General features: G+C 35.4%; 1 protein-coding gene across 1 annotated transcript in view; it reads left to right on the top strand.

Moving 5' to 3' along the window:
* pemt (phosphatidylethanolamine N-methyltransferase) overlaps positions 1–19,281 on the top strand; it is a gene marked incomplete at its 5' end in the record, with an annotated part of 95,826 nt that overhangs the window by 62,449 nt on the left and 14,096 nt on the right. The window contains 1 exon segment of the mRNA XM_079851486.1: positions 244–355. Coding sequence (XP_079707612.1) covers positions 244–355 — 112 coding nt within the window.

The raw sequence follows: 19,281 nt of genomic DNA on the forward strand, positions 1-19,281 counted from the left end.
TGCAGAATATAAAGATGGCGCACACATCACGGTTTTGTGCAGTTTTGGTTATTGTACATTTAATTGTGCAACTATACAATGTGTAAAGTGAGCCAACAGAGAGGAATAAAGACCAGGAATGAATATGTATTGTCGTATTCTGCCTGTGAAAGCAGTGTTTTCAAGTTTCAGACACCGCACGTGAAATTCAGTGTGTATGTGAATGATGTGGAGTTATTCACACTTGTTTTTATCTTTAAACAGGAGATTATTTCGGCATCCTCATGGATCAGAAGGTGACCAGTTTCCCTTTTAATGTGATGGAGAACCCCATGTACTGGGGCAGCACCGCTAACTACCTGGGCTTGGCCTTAATGTGAGTCCATTCAGAATCATATTCATTCCTAGTGAAAATATTTCTATTTACTGTTGGTATCATATTGTATGATATTATCGTATATCAGCATAATTTAAGTGAAAATTTGAATTGATAAACAATTTCAGAATATCTTAGTATTTGTAATGGTCATGTTCTCCAGTATGATTTGAGAATGATCACATGATCGATGTCACATATGTACTTATTTGATTGGTGACAGAAATATTAAATATTTCTTTATGTCAGCATGAAATGGAAATTTTGACGATTGCTTCTCAAATCTTCGTGAGGTCTAAATGGGATTTACAAAATGCTTATCCATTAAAGATGGGTCAGTACACAGTTTATTAGAAACCAGCTTGCTCCTCAGAATCACAACCTGCAAGTAAGATTAATTATTGATGTATATATTTTTTAGGTGTTCAAAATACGTCGTTTTGTTTTATATTGTGTAGGTTTCGCATTATTATTGTCTTACTGAAATACTTCTGCTAATCAGCTGTGGGACAATATTACCTAAAACTGTCTATTAATGCAGATTGTCTGTCGTTCTCACTACTTCGAGTAAAGATAAAGGATGGAGTAAGATTAATGTTACATCAGTGCTCGGTGAACGTACGCGCTGTTATTGATACAGTTAATGATACAGTTCCCAAATGTGCACTGCAGTAAACACATGGGTTTGTTGATGGACTTTGTAAAAAGTTACCACTGAGAAATTATCAAGTCTGGATCTGTTTGGATCGAATAACTTATTTCTTCCAATGTTTCATCTTCGGACTCACGCTCGGATTGATGTGTTAAAATCAACGTCATCGTCTTTAAAGTGTACAATCGCTGAGCTTTAGGAAGCCTCTGGAGCCGAAGTTCAATTATGGTAATGGGTGTTTCGTTTACGACATGCGCTGTAAGCGGTCGACCAATCACAACAGACTGGGCCGTCTGACCAATCAGAGCAGAGCAGCTCTCGGAAAGGAGGAGTTTAAAGAGACCGGAGCTTTGGACGAGTCGTTTTAGGCTCTTTGAGAAATAATGTTATGTGCAATGAATATTATGAAAAAAAATATGGTTTTTTTACCTTTGATGCATAGACAGCGGGGGAAATAAGTATTGAACACGTCACCATTTTTCTCAGTAAATATATTTCCAAAGGTGCTATTGACATGAAATTTTCACCAGATGTTGATAACAACCCAAGGAATCAGTACATACAAAGAACGGATGGCCTACAAAAAGGTCTCATTGCCAAGGTGTCACACAAGACACATCTCATGATGGGTAAAAGCAAAGAGCTGTCTCAAGACCTTCGCAACCTAATTGTTCCAACACATAATGATGGCATTGGTTATAGGCACCATTCTAAGCTTCTGAATGTTCCAGTGAGCACTGTTGGGGCCATAATACGGAAGTGGAAAGACAATCATTTCACCATAAATTTGCCTCGACCAGGTGCTCCTCGCAAGATTTCTGACAGAGGAGTGAAAAGAATAATCAGAAGAGTTGTCCAAGAGCCAACACCAAGGTGTATGGCGTTTTTAGGGTAATGTGCAGTGCCATTTCTCCTCCAAACATGGTGTGTATTATGGCATCCAAACAGTTCAATTTTGCTCTCATGTGACCACACTATATTCTCCCAGTATTTCACTGGCTTTTCCAAATGTTGTGCAGCAAACTTTAAACGAGCTTCAACATGCTTTTTTTCTTCAGTAATGGAGTCTTGCGTGGTGAGCGTGCATACAGGCCATGGAGGTGGAGTGCATTACTTACTGTTTTCTTTGAGACAACAGTACCTGCTATCTGCAGGTCTTCTTGAAGCTCTCCACAAGTGGTCCTTGGCTCTTGGACAACTCTTCTGATTATTCTTTTCACTCCTCTGTCATAAATCTTGCGAGGAGCACTGGTCGAGGCAAATTTATGGTGAAATGATTGTCTTTCCACTTCCGTATTATGGCCCCAACAGTGCTCACTGGAACATTCAGAAGCTTAGAATGGCGCCTATAACCAATGCCATCATTATGTGTTGGAACAATTAGGTTGCGAAGGTCTTGAGACAGCTCTTTGCTTTTACCCATCATGAGATGTGTCTTGTGTGACACCTTGGCAATGAGACCTTTTTGTAGGCCATCCGTTGGGACTGAACCAGCTGTTATTAATTTGCACGGACAGGGGGCTGGATTGCTTTTTAATTACTAATAGTTTTAAGCTGTTGTCTTGGCTTTCCATGCCTTTTTGCACCTCCCTTTCTTCATGTGTTCAATACTTTTTCCCTGTGTCATTTCACATTATTACACATAACTTAATTTCTGAGCTTATTTGTTTTGGTTTCTTTGTATGTACTGATTCATTGGGTTGTTACCAACATCTGGTGAAAATTCCATGTCAATAGCACCTTTGGAAATATATTTACTGAGAAAAATGGTGACGTGTTCAATACTTATTTCCCCCGCTGTAAACCTGTTGTAGGAGACTCCAAAACAAAATTAGGAAGCTTTAAAATAGCATAATAGGGGCACTTTAATTAAAATGTCATACCTGGATCTTAGTGAAACAACAGGCTTCTCCAGTATTTAGTCCTCATAAACTCCGCCCCTTCAAGCTCACGCTCATCTGCATATGTTTTAAGTGCCACGCCCACATCTCAACATCCAATCAACAACCCATGGATAATTCCTACCCCAAAAATATACTTTTTTTCAATAATTCGGATTCCGGATGTACGTCACTATATGTATATATATAAAATCGGCAGGTACTTCTGTTTCATGGAGACTTCAAATATTCTGCAAAGATGGATTAAATCGCTCAAGAGTGACAGTAAAGATATCTAATATGTTATTTATGTTACAATTAATGTTACAAGATTTCTATTTCAAATAAATGCTATTCTTTCTATTTATCAAAAAATCCTGAGTAAAATGTATTACGGTTTCTACAAAAATATGAAGCAGCACAACTGTTTTCAACACTGATAATAATCATAAATGTTTCTTGAGCATCAAATCATCATATTAGAGTGATTTCTGAAGGATCATGTGACTCTGAAGACTGGAGTAATGATGCTGAAAATTCAGCATTGATCACTGAAATAAATCAAATTTAAAATACATTAACTCCAAACTTTTGCCCGGTACTGTTATGTACACATCAACACAAACCCCACGAAGTCCCAGCAGTCGTTTTAGTCCGAGTTCAACACTAAACAAGAGTCTGCTAATCATCTTGTATTCGATCAGGGCGAGACATTGGAGTCGTGCTGCTCTCCACGTGTGTTTCTGCACTTCTAAACTTTGAGCTTGTTAATAAAGCACACTCCGCTCCCAACATCCCCAGAACAGCATCTCTATCCCTCCACGATCCCATCACAACTGTTTGAGCAAAGCAGATGTTATTTGCACTAATGGATTTCTCAGGAGCGTCTGCTGCTATTTCTGGCTACTCTCTCGCCTGAATAACACAGGCGAGTGTTGAACGCAGTGTTGAAGGTTTTATAAAACTCACTATTGCCAATAATAAAGCTTAAAGAGCGTCCCGCTGAGAAAGCAATGTGTGCAATTTGAAAACGACTTAAAATGATGTAAGAATCAGGTTTATTTTATACAAAACTTACGCATTTGGATGTACGTCATTGCTAGCACCATGTCAGCTTTTATTGGACATTTTACAGCAGCGCCGGCAGTCGGAGTTCTGAAACATTTATTGTGTCTTTGCCATTATAAAAGCCATGAGTGTTGTGCCAAAATAACAAAATTACAGGTGCTTTTGTAGCATTGTTTCTGTTTATGTCTAGTATTGCATCTGGGTCATTCAGAATTTAATTTAGAATGCTGTTTAAATTCAGTTAGGAAATAGAAGTAAAGATCATTAAAATTCAACTAAATCCATAACTGTCATTTATAGATTAAAAATTGTTGAAAATATTTTAAAGTTGAATGGTTTGATAGATGGCTTGATAGACAGACATAGATAGATAGACAGACAGATGGATGGATGGATGGATGGATGGATGGATAGATAAATGACAGATGGATGGATGGATGGATAGATAGATAGATAAATGACAGATGGATGGATGGATGGATAGATAGATAGATAAATGACAGATGGATGGATGGATGGATGGATGGATGGATGGATGGATGGATGGATGGATGGATGACGGACGGACGGATGATGGATGGATGGATGGATGGATGGATAGATAAATGACAGATGGATGGATGGATGGATAGATAGATAGATAAATGACAGATGGATGGATGGATGGATGGATAGATAGATAGATAGATAGATGGATGGATGGATGGATGGATGGATGGATGGATGGATGGATGGATGGATGGATGGATGGATGGATGGATGGATGGATGGATGGATGGATGGATAGATAGATAGATAGATAGATAGATAGATAGATAGATAGATAGATAGATAGATAGATTGATAGATTGATGTTTGACGGCACTAAGAAAGCTGCTGCTGCTCGACGCCTGAACATTTACTGCATTTATTTATTTGGTTGCGGAGACTTTAAAAAACTTGTGTGGTCACCATGACAACAGTAACCAGGCTTGTTTGGTTGCTAGGCAACCGGCGATGGAGCAAATGCTCTCCTAAACTGTAAACCTCTTAACTGTTATACGTTGTTGGCCACTGAGTCTGTGTCTGCGTCTCGGTTGAAATCGATGGAGTCCAGCGCGGCCCGTCCGTGTGTTTGTGCGTCACACACCCCAGGGATGAAAGACCAACTAAACACGCGTGGAGAGAGAGAGAGAGAGAGATCTGGACACGTGTCGCCCCCTGACCCTCACACACTTGTGCCAGCGTCTCTCTGGACGTTTATACACACTACGTCATGTCATGAATCATCACATCACCAGCATGGCAGCGTGTGTGTGGAGTCGGGATGTAAAGGTTAATTGGTCAGATTGTAAATTTGTCTGTTTGCAAATGCATGTGATGTTTGCATGCTCAGTGACCAATACTGTAATCGTTTTGAATGCTTATTAACAGTATGCATGATATGAAATATGGTCACGTGTAAACTATATCATTGCACATCACTGTATAAAGTTGATATTTAAAGTTGATATCATATATTATTGCTCAGCTCTTTTAGTAGCATATGAAGTTTATCCACCTATGCAAAGCTTTATAGCAAATCTCAACTGATTGATTGCCTGTATCACCACAAAATGTCAAATATATTTTCTCCCAGTTCTAATTATGTTTAAGAGTTTTGTGGAGTGATTTACTAAGCATATAAGCTATGGATATGAGAAAAGATTAAAGTGAAAATAAGCATTTGCGCTTTCAGTGTGGTTACCATGTTTTCTGCATAACTCTAATGATGCATTCATTATTTCCAAAGGCAATGTTTTCATTAGCTGTGCTTAATGTGCGCGGTCAATTTCAGATTCACGCTCCTATCTTTCTTTATCGTCTCAAAAGCTTTTCTCTTGTCAATAAGAGTGTAAGGATTATATCAATGTTCATGATTTAACTATGATACTTGCACAGCTGGTTGCTGGGGTTATTATCTCTATCAGATTGCAACGTAAATCTATTGTTAATGAGAACACATAGTGCGCGTGTCGGCAAGCCATTCAGCAAAGGTAGCCCAGGCACACATAGTCTACGTCTACATTAATCCGGACACGGTTAAAAACGCGCCTCAGTTTTCCAAAAGATTCCCATCCACACTGAAACGTTGAAAAACGCTAAATTTACCGTACCTTACTGAACATGTGCAAACCCTCACAAAAACATAAATAATAAAGTTATCACGCAATTCTTCTGGCTATTTAGTAAAATATCTCACTGAATCACCCAGGTCGATCTCACTCACCTTTATATGTTTGGTCTAAAACTGCTCTCATGTTTCACCGCAGGACAGCGAATACGAGTGTCATCTTTGCAGGACTGTGATATGAAGAGTGTGTGAAGTTACATATTTTGGCAACTGTGTGAAAGTGAACCGCACATACACCGGTATACACATGATCATCTATTGGAATTTAAATTAATTAAATACTAATTAAATTAATAAAAACGCCATCTCAGTGTGGACGGAAGGCCAAAACGGAGAGAAAAAGATGCGGTTTCAAACAGAAATATATGAGTCTTTTTCATTTCTTTTTCTTTTTTTTTAGGGGTGCACCGAAATTCCGGCCGCCGAAAATTTTCGGCCGAAATGGCATTATCGGTTTCGGGCCGAAATAAAAAAAAACAGCCGAAAACGTAAACCGAAAATGAATGTCACCCGCCCCTCCCATCCGTGCGCAAGCGCTTAGGTTTCACTCACGGTTGAGCTGTTATCACGCGTCTGCCTATCAAAGATTAAGCATGTCAAAGGGCTGTCACTTATTACACAATCGATCAGACCCACCAACACAAGTTTCGAAAACGAAAATAGGGAATCGATTTTAACGGCCTTCTCTCGGAGCGCGTCCAGCTCGTCACTAATACGCTCGCAGCGAACGCGCGTCACAGCAACTTCAGGTTCTGACAAACACACACACACACACACACACACACACACACACACACACACACACACACACACACACACACACACACACACACACTATTTCTGCATAATATAGTGCATAATATGTAGCCTTCAGTAATGTTTTTCATTGATGTTATGGCAGTCCACATTCCTGACTTGTGCGCGTCTCAAGCGCCCTCTTTACGTTCGTCCTAATGCCTGTTTAGTTGTCCGTGGATTTGCCTATATTTGGCGTTGAAAACAGATCAACGCCAAATATAGGCAATTTACTAACGATTCAATGAACACTTAGCCTATGTCTCAAAAATCGAACAGGATTTTTTTTTTCACAAAAGTGACAGCCCTATATGAGAGGACACCAAAGTTGCAATATATAACATTTGTTCGGCAAAAATCTCCAAAATTGTGGATTTTTTTTGCACAACTTTTAAAAAACTATTTTATTTGATGGAACATAAAACTTGAAGAATAATATTTTTTGGTATTATTATTTATATTTATTGTTAAAAAATATTTTATGTTTTGTTATGTAACTGTTAATAAAAGTTTTATTATTATATTGTGATTTTCATTTCAGATCCATTAAATTCAAGCAATATATATATACGTTTTTAAAAGAAGCCATTTTCGGCTTCAGTTTCGGTTTTCGGCCAAGTGCATCCTAAATTTTCGGTTTCGGTTTCGGCCCAGAATTTTCATTTCGGTGCATCACTACTTTTTTTGTCTTTTTCTTTTTCCCGTGTGTCATGTGCTCCTTGATTATTCACCTGTGATTACAAAGGCTTTTAAACTTTTAATTGTCTGATGGGGAGCCTGCATACTTGAAACGTAACCCTTGTGTGAGTCCACTATTACATTTTTTGCATATTTTGGAGCTTTGGTGTGTCGACTTTTTCTGTTTTTTATTATTTCTCTTGTCGTGCACCCAACCCTGAGCATATTTTTGCCGGTGATGTGCGTGCTGTGGTCTTGGTATTTTACATTAGTGATCACTGATGGAAAGAGTCCCCATTTTCAGGTCACCATTATGATGATCAGTGTGTGCTTTGGTTGGGCTGTTGACCCTTGATTTTTATGATTTTATGATTTTCTTTTTTGTGATCAGGTGTTTGACATAATCATCATGTTGTGAGCTGAATCACTGATCTCATTCAGAGCCTAATCTCTGAGTTAGATGTACATTATTGATTACAGCAGCTCTGTGATTCTAAAGCATTTAAAATATTATCAGAGGGATCTTTAAAAGTTCAATCAAAAAACGTGTGTTAGTTAACTAACCATGCACTATTGTAAATCTGTTTTGAGCTCATAACAGCATTGTGCAAGGAACCACATGAAAATGTGTCTTTATAAATAATCTGTGTCAAAAGGAATAAAAGTTGTTGGTGTTTTACTGCCACTAGTGTTTATTTCAGCTGAAACTTCAGTGAATTGTATATAGGAAAGTTTTGCACTAATGTAAGTAGAGGCGTTGTTAAAAAGCCTCCTCTACTAGTACATTTCAGTGACCAAAGAAAAAAGCTAACAAGCTTTCTTCCATTAATCGACGTCAACACATGCGCACACTCACCGTTAATGTTTCCAAGCTCTCTTTCTCAGGAACCACGCATTAACTTCGCCAACACATGCTTTGCTCACTGCTTTATCTTCTCCTCTTTTCCATTGAATCTTTATTCATTCACTGGAAGATTCACTAATGTTCCTTTTCCCACAATGCAAAGGCATACAGCCATTCCACATAAATCAACCACTTTCAAACAAGCTGTTTTTTGTTGGTTTTTTAAATGTGAATAGCATTGTGTGTTTAATTTAATTAATATATAGTATTTATTGTAAACAATAACAATAATATACACTACTGTTTAGGTTTGGGGTCAGTAAGATTTTTTAAATGTTTTAAAAAAAAAATCTTTCATGCTCAGAAAGGCTGCATTTATTTGCTTAAAGGAGTGGTTGATTATGATTTGACTTTTCTAACTGTAGTTAGTGTGTAATGTTGCTGTTTGAGCATAAACAACATCTGCAAAGTTACAACGCTCAAAGTTCAAAGCAAAGGGAGATATTTGCTTTTACAGAAATCACTTTTTAAAGACTACAACAAACGGCTGGTAGAGACTACACCACATTCCTCCCGGGTTAGTGACATCACCAACCCTAGAATTTACATAAACCCCGCCCCCGGAACACGATTTACAGATTATCAAGACAGAAAAAGGACACAAGCTCCGCCCCCTGTGCCGGGAGCAGCAGCTCATTTGCATTTAAAGGGACAGACACAAAACGGTGCGTTTTTGCTCACCCTCAAAAAGTGACAATTTTAACATGTTATATAAAAATATCTGTGGGGTATTTTGAGCTACAACTTCACACACACACTCTGGGGACATCAGAGACTTATTTTACATCTTGTGAAAAGGGCATTATAGCACCCCTTTAAAAATACAGTAAAAATTGTGCAATATTATTACAATTTACAATAACTATTTTCTATGTGAATATATAGTAAAGTGTAATTTATTCCTGTGATCAAAGCTGAATTTTCAGCATCATTACTCCAGTCTTCAGTGTCACATGATCCTTCAGAAATCACTCTAATATGATGATTTGATGATCAAGAAACATTTATGATTATTATCCATTATCCATTTTATTTTTCAAGATTCTTTGATGAATAGAAAGTTCAGAAGAACAGCATTTATTTGACACTTTTATTAATCAAATCTGCAATAAATTGATCAAGTGACAGCAAAACATAATAAATGTCTTTACTGTCTCTTTTCATCCATTTATTGCAAATTTTATTAATAAAACGTGTTGATTTCTTTAAAAAAAAAACTTACCAAACCAAACTTAAAGATTGTAGTGTAACTACATCAGAAACGTCACATGAATGAATAATTAATCAAAGCCACAAATGATTTATTATATAAAATAAAAGAGTCACTGAGTCAGACCTCAAACTGAAATAAATTTGGTTTAGAAAGAATTTTCTCCCAGAAATTGCTAGTAAATTTCACAAACAATAAAAGTCACACATTGAATTAAACACGAAATGCTGAAATAGAAAAACTAAAAATAGTATTTCCTTGTAAAACATCCTTCAGTATTATGTTTTATTTACATCTTCAAAAAAAAAACAACGTCTCTCCACAGTCTCTTGACTCTCAGTGGATAAATCCCGTTTACACCAATCCAATATAAACCACATTTGTGTCGATTTTAAAATAGGATTTCATTGGCAGTGCAGCTGCTTTATTTCATCATCCCGGTCCGGACACACGTGACGTCATACGGCGTAGTGGTTAAGAATAGCATCATGGCTGTACAGAAGAAGAGCACAAATCTCCCTGCTTTCCCGTCAGCTCTTCCCGAAATCCCAGTTTAGCTCTGTGCTAAAAGCCTACAGTGAATCTGACACCAGATATCATTTTTGATATATTTTGACACTATAGTTCATTTCTGTAAGTGAGGATAGCGAAATAAATGAACTGTGACATATTATACCCAAAAATTCTTCATACAGTGAAAATTTCTACAAATTTGGGACCAAATATTACTCCGACATCATGTTTTGCTGAAGTGTTTTTTCTTTAATTGCTAATGCTCTATTTACACACAGACTGAACAAAATTAAGCATTGCTTGGTGATTGGTTGAGCTAAACTGGTGTATATATAATATAATATAATATAATATAATATAATATAATATAATATAATATAATATAATATAATATGATATAATGTAATATATTCATTTTATATATAAAAAAAGTTACACTTATGTTGTTCAGTTTGTTTGTTTATATTTTTTTATTGTTTTAAATGTAAATGTTGATTAATTTAGAAGTAAATATGGTTTGTACCATGAAAATACAAAATATTAAAATGAAAATATAAGGGAAAAATCTCTCTCTCTCTCTCTCTCTCTCTCTCTCTCTCTCTCTCTCTCGCTCTCTCTCTCTCTCTCTCTCTATATATATATATATACTTATGGAGTTATCTTAAATGGAAATTGTAAATAAGTAAATTATTATGCAGTATATATATATATATACTAATTTAGTATCATAAAATCTCAAAATACAGACTATTAAAGTGAAAATATTATTGAAAACAAATATAGTATATTCATTTGATATATATATTTATACAAATATTTTCAGTCTTTATATTTTTATTATTTTAAATGAAAATTATAAATATTGTTTAGTATGATGAAATACTAAATATTACAATGACAATATTATAGGAAAAAATATAGTATATTCATTTCATTAAAAAAAAAGAAAAAAGTTGTAGTTAAATTTAACAGCTGACAGATATTCAACATAATTCATGTGTGAGACAGTCTAACAGAAGGACGGACAAAACCAATCAAATATCAACTGAGTTCTGCTCATATTTTATCACCATTTTCTAAACTATAGCGAATAAACTGATAATGGAAATGTTGAAGGAGTCTGAATACATGTGGGTTTGACTGTAGTTGCAAAGTTACTTAGTCAGCAGAATGTCATCAAAATGAAGTGTTAGCAGATATTAAGACAGTAATACTCTAATAACTTGACATGTATTTACAAAGTTATAGTCAGCAGATTATCCATCAAAATAAAGTTAGTCGAGGCTTTATATCATTTCGCTGCCAAAAAGATGTGAACTACAACACAGGCAGAATGAATTTCTGTGTAAATGTTGATAAATGTGTTCTTAGTAAAAGCATAAACATAAACATGGAAACTTTGTTTTCATAGACCTATATGGGTCAAGCGTTTGAGATTTAATGGTCTTTCTTAAAGCTTTCCCTGCCATTGACGGACTTCTGAATTATGCAACAGAAAGGCTGTGGATTACAGGTAATAATGTTCAGTTTCTTGCACAGACCGATCGTTTCACTTCATAAGACCTCAATGATTCGTCAGGAGACACGAATATTCATTTAGTTTTGCCTGTATGTGTTTCTTTGACTCAAGACTCAAGAGTTCTTGTCATGTTTTATTACCATTTCTCTTTAGTGAATAAACTGTGATAATGTGAGAAATGTTGAAGGCGTCTGAATAAATGTGTATGTCGTGAAACCGTGCCAGAGAAGGACTGAAACACACACACCACATGATCACCTGCATGCAGTCACACTAATGTGGACGATCAGTCCTGATGATAAACCAGTGTGAGTCGTCGTCAGCAGTTTCTCTGTGTGTTATTAGAGCGTGAACACTCTGTGCTAGTTTGATTTTCTGTGCTATATGTCCAGGTTATCTGAAGATTGTGTTCTCGTGTGTGTGCGTCTGGATTCACACGCATTAGTGAAAAGAAATGTCAGATGAGTGTGTTTCTTACTGCCCATGCTTAGTGAGGTACAATCACACACACTCTTATATCCTAATGCTTTGCAATAATTCTGTTGGGGGAAATACTTTATTCACTCTTTACGTTATTAAACATTGCTAGTTGAATTCGGGAAATGTATGGATCATTAATATTTCATTCCTGGCCATCAAAATCTGAATTATCACAATATTATTTCAGATTATTATTATTATTCATTTTCAGTTTTTTTAGCATGCTTTCAATATATTTATTTAACATTTTTGCTTGAATTTTATTGAATTTTAATGTCAACAAAGATTAATAAATACTGTAACAAATGTAGTAATGCATTAACTAATGAGACCATACTGTTAAATGTTATACATTATTTGAAATTATTTGATATTATTTTAGATAATATTTGACTATTATATCAAATAATATTATGCAAAGATATTACTTTTTTTTTTTTTTTTCAAAACGTTATACATTTTTTTTTTTAACAAATCTGCCAATGCCAGTTGAATTTAGAAAATGGATGAATAATCTATATTTCTGATTGGCCATCAGATCTTAATTTTCATAATTTTTTAATCATGCTATTATAGTATTATTTGGCTATTTTGAAGTAATAATTTTCAGGGTTTTAGCATGCATTCATTATATTAATTTGTTTTAAAGTTTTACCTTGAACTTATCATCTTTCTCCACGTTTCCTCTGATTCACCTCACGTTTTGAGCGCAGAGAGTGTGTTATGCCAGCTGGCCTCTCGTAACTGTGTGAATTTAAGCTTCTATTCAGAGGAATATTTCTTTGTTAAAGCACAAGAGGTTGCAAGACCTTTTTTCAGTAAAGTAATTGAAATTGCATCTGTTTGTCAGTAGATGTGTATCAGTAGTTGTGACGCAGTGAGAATGGTTTTGCTTTGTGATTTCAGTGTAGTGTGAGCGATGCGATCTGTGTCCACAGAGCAGCTGTCAATCACAGCGTCCAGCACACACTCACATCCATCTCTTTCATGCTCATTTTGCTCAGATTGATTATGCTTTTAGCGACAAACCCAGGGATATTTAATCATCTGCTACTGTTTAGTCAACGTAGACCAGGAAAGTTTACGTTTTTATTATATTATATATTTTTATTTTTATTAGAATAACATGTTTTTCTCTAATATTATTTTAAATGTAAATGAATACTTTAGAAATCAATATTGTTCAGTATCATGAAATCCCCTCAAAATTTAGAATATTTTGTATATTGTATATATATATATATAATATAATATAATATAATATAATATATTCATTTTATATATAAAAAAGTTACACTTATGTTGTTCAGTTTGTTTGTTTATATTTTGTATTGTTTTAAATGTAAATGTTGATTAATTTAGAAGTAAATATGGGTTGTACCATGAAATCCCCTGTAAATACAAAATATTAAAGTGAAAATATAAGGGAAAAATCTCTCTCTCTCTCTCTCTCTCTTTCTCTCTCTCTCTCTCTCTCTCTCTCTCTGTGTATATATATATATATATATATATATATATATATATATATATATATATATATTATAAACTATTTTTAGGGGATTTTATGGTACTAAATTAGTATATATATATATATATATATACACAAATTTAGTATCATAAAATCCCCTCAAAATACAGAATATTAAAGTGAAAATATTATTGAAAACAAATATCGTATATTTATTTGATATATATTCATAAAAAATATTTTCAGTCAGTTTTTATATTTTTATTATTTTAAAAGAAAATTATAAATATTGTTTAGTATGATGAAATCCCTTCAAAATACTAAATATTACAGTGACAATATTATATTAATTTAATAATAATAAAAAAAACAAAGTTCCCCTTATGGTGTTCAGTCTGTTTTGACCAGCTAACAGTAAAAGTGTGACTCAGTGTAACACATGTTTAAATCCAATCCACAGATTATGTCCCAAAATCAGCTCATAAAGCTGGGAAAAGTCTGCAGATTGTGTCTGTTTGCCTCCATATGCAACATAAACAGAGCATAGATGGAGGTGCGCACATGCTATCCGTCATCAGATTAACCTACTTCTGTCCTCGAGTGATGCAGAAGGGCCGAGTGTTAGATAACGGAGTGCGTATATATGAGGACGGCGAGCAGGAGACCGTTTAAAGCAAATTTGGTAGTTATTGTAGCATCCGGAGCTCAAGAAGTGGGTCAGTGTGCACAAGATTTCTAAAAAATGATGTTTGAATCTTGATAAGGAGGATTTCATGAGCTTTAGTGTCACAGCTCTATTAGTCCTTAAGGAAAAGTTGTCAGCTGTTATTAGTCACTCAGTCTCATGTTATTTATGGTTGGTCTGATCACTCAGATTGCATAAATGTAAGATTTACAGTACCAGTCAAAAGTTTGGAAACATTACTATTTTTAATGTTTTTGAAAGAAGTCTCTTATGCTCATCAAGCCTGCAGTTAAAAAAAAAAAAAAAAAAAAAAGTTTTATATTATGAAATATTATTACAATTTAAAATAATGGTTCTCTTTTTTAATATATTTTAAAATGTAATTTATTTTTGTGATGCAAAGCTGAATTTTCATCAGCAAGTACTCCAGTCTTTGGTGTCTTATGATCCTTCAGAAATCATTCTAATATGATGATTTGATACTCAGTTATTATCAATGATGGAAACAGTTGTGCTGTTTAATATATTTTTTTGGAATACTTTTTTCAGGATTCATTGATGAGTAAAACGTTAACAGCATTTATTCATAAAAACAGCATTTATTCAAAATAAAAACATTTCTAACAATATAAATCGTTACCATCACCTTTTATCAATTTAACACATCCTTGTTGAATTAAAGTACTAATTTCTTTAAAAAAAAAAGAGTTATTGTTCCCAAACTTTTGAACGGTAGTGTATATTGTTACAAAAGATTTCTATTCTAAATAAATACAGTTCTTTTTAACTTTTTATTCATCAAATAATCCTGAAAAAAGTATCTCAGGTTATAAAAAAAATATTAAGCAGCACAACTGTTTCCAACACTGATCATAAATCATCATATTAGAGTGATTTCTGAAGGATCATAAGACACCAAAGACTGGAGTACTTGCTGATGAAAATTCAGCTTTGCATCACAAAAATAAATTACATTTTAAAGTATATTTAAAAAAGAGAACCATTATTTTAAATTGTAATAATATTTCATAATATTACGTTTTTTTTGTTTTGTTTTTTTTAACTGCAGGCTTGATGAGCATAAGAGACTTCTTTCAGAAACATTAAAAATAGTAATGTTTCCAAACTTTTGACTGGTACTGTATGTTGAATTGCATATTATATAAGTTGTAAGTGGTGTACAGTGAACAAGGACCTTTTAATGCTTGACCCTCATCACTGTAAACCCTAACACTCAAAATAATTAATTGGTTTGAGTAGGAACTTAAGTTAAACTAATTAGTTCAGTCAAATGAACTTTTATGAGGATTTAGCACTTTCTTTTTCTTTCAAGTTCACAGAACTGATATATTTAAGTAAACTGAACTGTTTCATTGTTTTGTGAAATTATTTATTTTAATTTAGACGAACTTAAGTTCAACTGAAACTGGGCTGGGATTTCTATTTCCCAGCATGCTTTGCCCATGGCATTCGAAAGGGAGAGTAAATGCTGAAATTAAGTGTAATATAATGTTTGTTTGTTTGTTTTTTGTGCAAGATTAATAAGCATTTATTGAACTAGTTTGTTATAACTAGGTAAGTTTATAATAACAAAAATTTTCACATTGAGGATACATGAAATTTTTAAGTTAATGTATTAATGTACTCAAACATTTCACGTTAATGTATGAGTACAAAATAAAAATCTCCAAGTTCTGCTTACTTAAACTTCGAATATTTGAAACTTAAATATTTTGAGGCAACTGATTGCCTTAAATGCATTGAGTTTTGCCAACTTATTAAGTTGGCTTGAGAGAGCCAACTTACTGAAATCCTATTTAAACTTATTAAGTTGGCTTGAGAGAGCCAACTTACTGAAATCCTATTTAAACTTATTATTATTATTATTATTATTATTCCGAGACTAAAATTTCTATATGAAACTCCTCCTAGAGCTTTAACTCTACATACTCCAAACTCGGCTCAGACACTCAAACTGATCTGACCAAGTGTGCTATATCTTTTCAGACTGATCGGACTTACGGTTTTCCTAAAAATGACGATCAAAACTCGGAAAAACTCCCATTGACTTGCATTGGGGAGTTCTAAAAAATTCAAATTTAGATTCAAACTCACCAACCGACAAAAATTTAAATCTAAACACCTTGAAGACTAAACCAAACTGCCATTCTATATACTATAAGAGCCATTGAGACTCATTTAAACTAATGAACTCTAAACTCATACACTTATAAACTAATTAACTTATAAACTCATGAATTCATAGACTTATGAACTCTTAAACTCATAAATTAATAAACTCTGAACTCTTTAAACTCATTTACACATATAAACTCTAAACTCATTTAAACTTATAAACTCAAAACTCAATTAAACTTATAAACTAAACTCAAAAACTTGTACACTTATAAACTCATGCATTTATACACTTATAAACTCTAAACTCATAAACTTTGAGTGTGTGTGTGTGTGTGTGTGTGTGTGAACACACACACACACACACACACACACACTCATTCTAAACTCATTTAAACTTATAAACTCAAAACTCAAAAACTCGTAAACTACTTTAAACTTCAAACCACTTTAAACTTCTTAAGTTTAAAGCTTCCAGCTCCCAAGCAACTCCATAGCAACCAAACTTGAGTACCCTAGCAACCGTTTTGCAAGACCTATATCTCTGTATCAGAACATTGTATAGAGATGAGGTTTGGCTCTTTTGACTCATGCTAGCAAACAGCACTTCCAACATGCTACACATGCTAGCAGTAAATAGCTACATGCTAATAGCGATTAGTTAAGTGCTATATCATGCCAAGATCATGCTAAGAACTCTGTAAAGACTCCATAGTAACCATCTGTGACAACTACCAACCACCTAGTAACACCATAGCAACAGCCCAGAACACCCTAGCAACCGCCTAGCAACCACCCAGAATACCTTAGTAACCGCCTAGCAACACCATAGCAACCACCCAGAACACCCTAGAAACCGCCTAGCAACCACCCAGAATACCTTAGTAACCGCCTAGCATCACCATAGCATCCACCAAAACACCCTAGCAACCGCCTAGCAACCACCCAGAACACCCTAGCAAACGCCTAGCAACCACCCAGAATACCCTAGCAACCGCCTAGCAACAGCATAGCAACCACCCAGAATACCCTAGCAACCGCCTAGCAACACCATAGCAACCACCCAGAATACCCTAGCAACCGCCTAGCAACCACCCAGAACACCCTAGCAACCGCCTAGCAACCACCCAGAACACCCTAGCAACCAACCAGAATACCCTAGCAACCACCTAGCAACAGCATAGCAACCACCCAGAACACCCTAGCAACCGCCTAGCAACACCCTAGCAACCACCCAGAACACCCTAGCAACCGCCTAGCAACACCATAGCAACCACCCAAAACACCCTAGCAACCGCCTAGCAACCACCCAGAATACCCTAGCAACCGCCTAGCAACAGCATAGCAACCACCCAGAACACCCTAGCAACCGCCTAGCAACACCATAGCAACCACCCAAAACACCCTAGCAACCGCCTAGCAACACCATAGCAACCACCCAAAACACCCTAGCAACTGCCTAGCAACCACCCAGAACACCCTAGCAACCGCCTAGCAACCACCTAAAACACCCTAGCAACCGCCTAGCAACCACCCAGAACACCCTAGCAACCACCCAGAATACCCTAGCAACTGCCTAGCAACACCCTAGCAACCACCCAGAACACCCTAGCAACCGCCCAGCAACACCCTAGCAACCACCCAAAATACCTTAGCAACCGCCTAGCAACACCATAGCAACCACCCAGAACACCCTAGCAACCGCCTAGCAACCACCAACATACCTTAGCAACTGCCTAGCAACACCCTAGCAACCACCAAAAATACCCTAGCAACCGCTTAGCAACACCCTAACAACCATCCAGAACACCCTAGCAACCACCCAGAAAACCCTAGCAACCACCAAAAATACCTTAGCAACCGCCTAGCAACACCATGGCAACCACCCAGAACACCCTAGCAACCACCTAGCAACCATCCAAAACACCCTAGCAACCACCCAAAACACCCTAGCAACCACCAAGCAACACCCTAGCAACAACCCAGAACACCCTAACAACCACCCAAAAACCTTAGCAACCGCATAGCAACACCATAGCAACCACCCAGAACACCCTAGCAACCGCCTAGCAACCACCCAGAACACCTTAGCAACCCACTAGAAAACCCCCAACAACTTTTTAACTTTAAACTACTTTAAACTTTAAACTAATTAAAACTTTAAGCTAATTTTAACTTCAAACTAATTTAAACTTTAAACTACTTTAAACTTTAAACTAATTTACTTCAAACTAATTTAAACTTTAGACTAATTTAAACTTTAAACTAATTTAAACTTCAAACTAATTTAAACTTTAGACTAATTTAAACTTTAAACTAAATTAAACTTTAAACTAAATTAAACTTCAAACTACTTTAATCTTCAAACTACTTTAAACTTCAAACTTTCCAGTACAAACTTTCTCAAGCCAACTTAAAGTTTGTCTCGACGAACTTTTTAATCTAGTTATTATTATTATTCCGAGACTAAAATTTCTATATGAAACTCCTCCTAGAGCTTTAACTCCACATACTCCAAACTCGGCTCAGACACTCAAACTGATCTGACCAAGTGTGCTATATCTTTTCAGACTGATCGGACTTACGGTTTTCCTAAAAATGACGATCAAAACTCGGAAAAACTCCCATTGACTTGCATTGGGGAGTTCTAAAAAATTCAAATCCAGATTCAAACTGACCAACCGACGAAAATTCAAATCAAAATACCTTGAAGACTAAACCAAACTGCCGTTCTATATACTATATTAGCCATTGAGACTCATTTAAACTAATGAACTCTAAACTCA

Source organism: Squalius cephalus (assembly GCF_949319135.1).
Source record: "Squalius cephalus genome assembly, chromosome: 19".
In the NCBI taxonomy this organism is placed as follows: Eukaryota; Metazoa; Chordata; class Actinopteri; order Cypriniformes; family Leuciscidae; genus Squalius; species Squalius cephalus.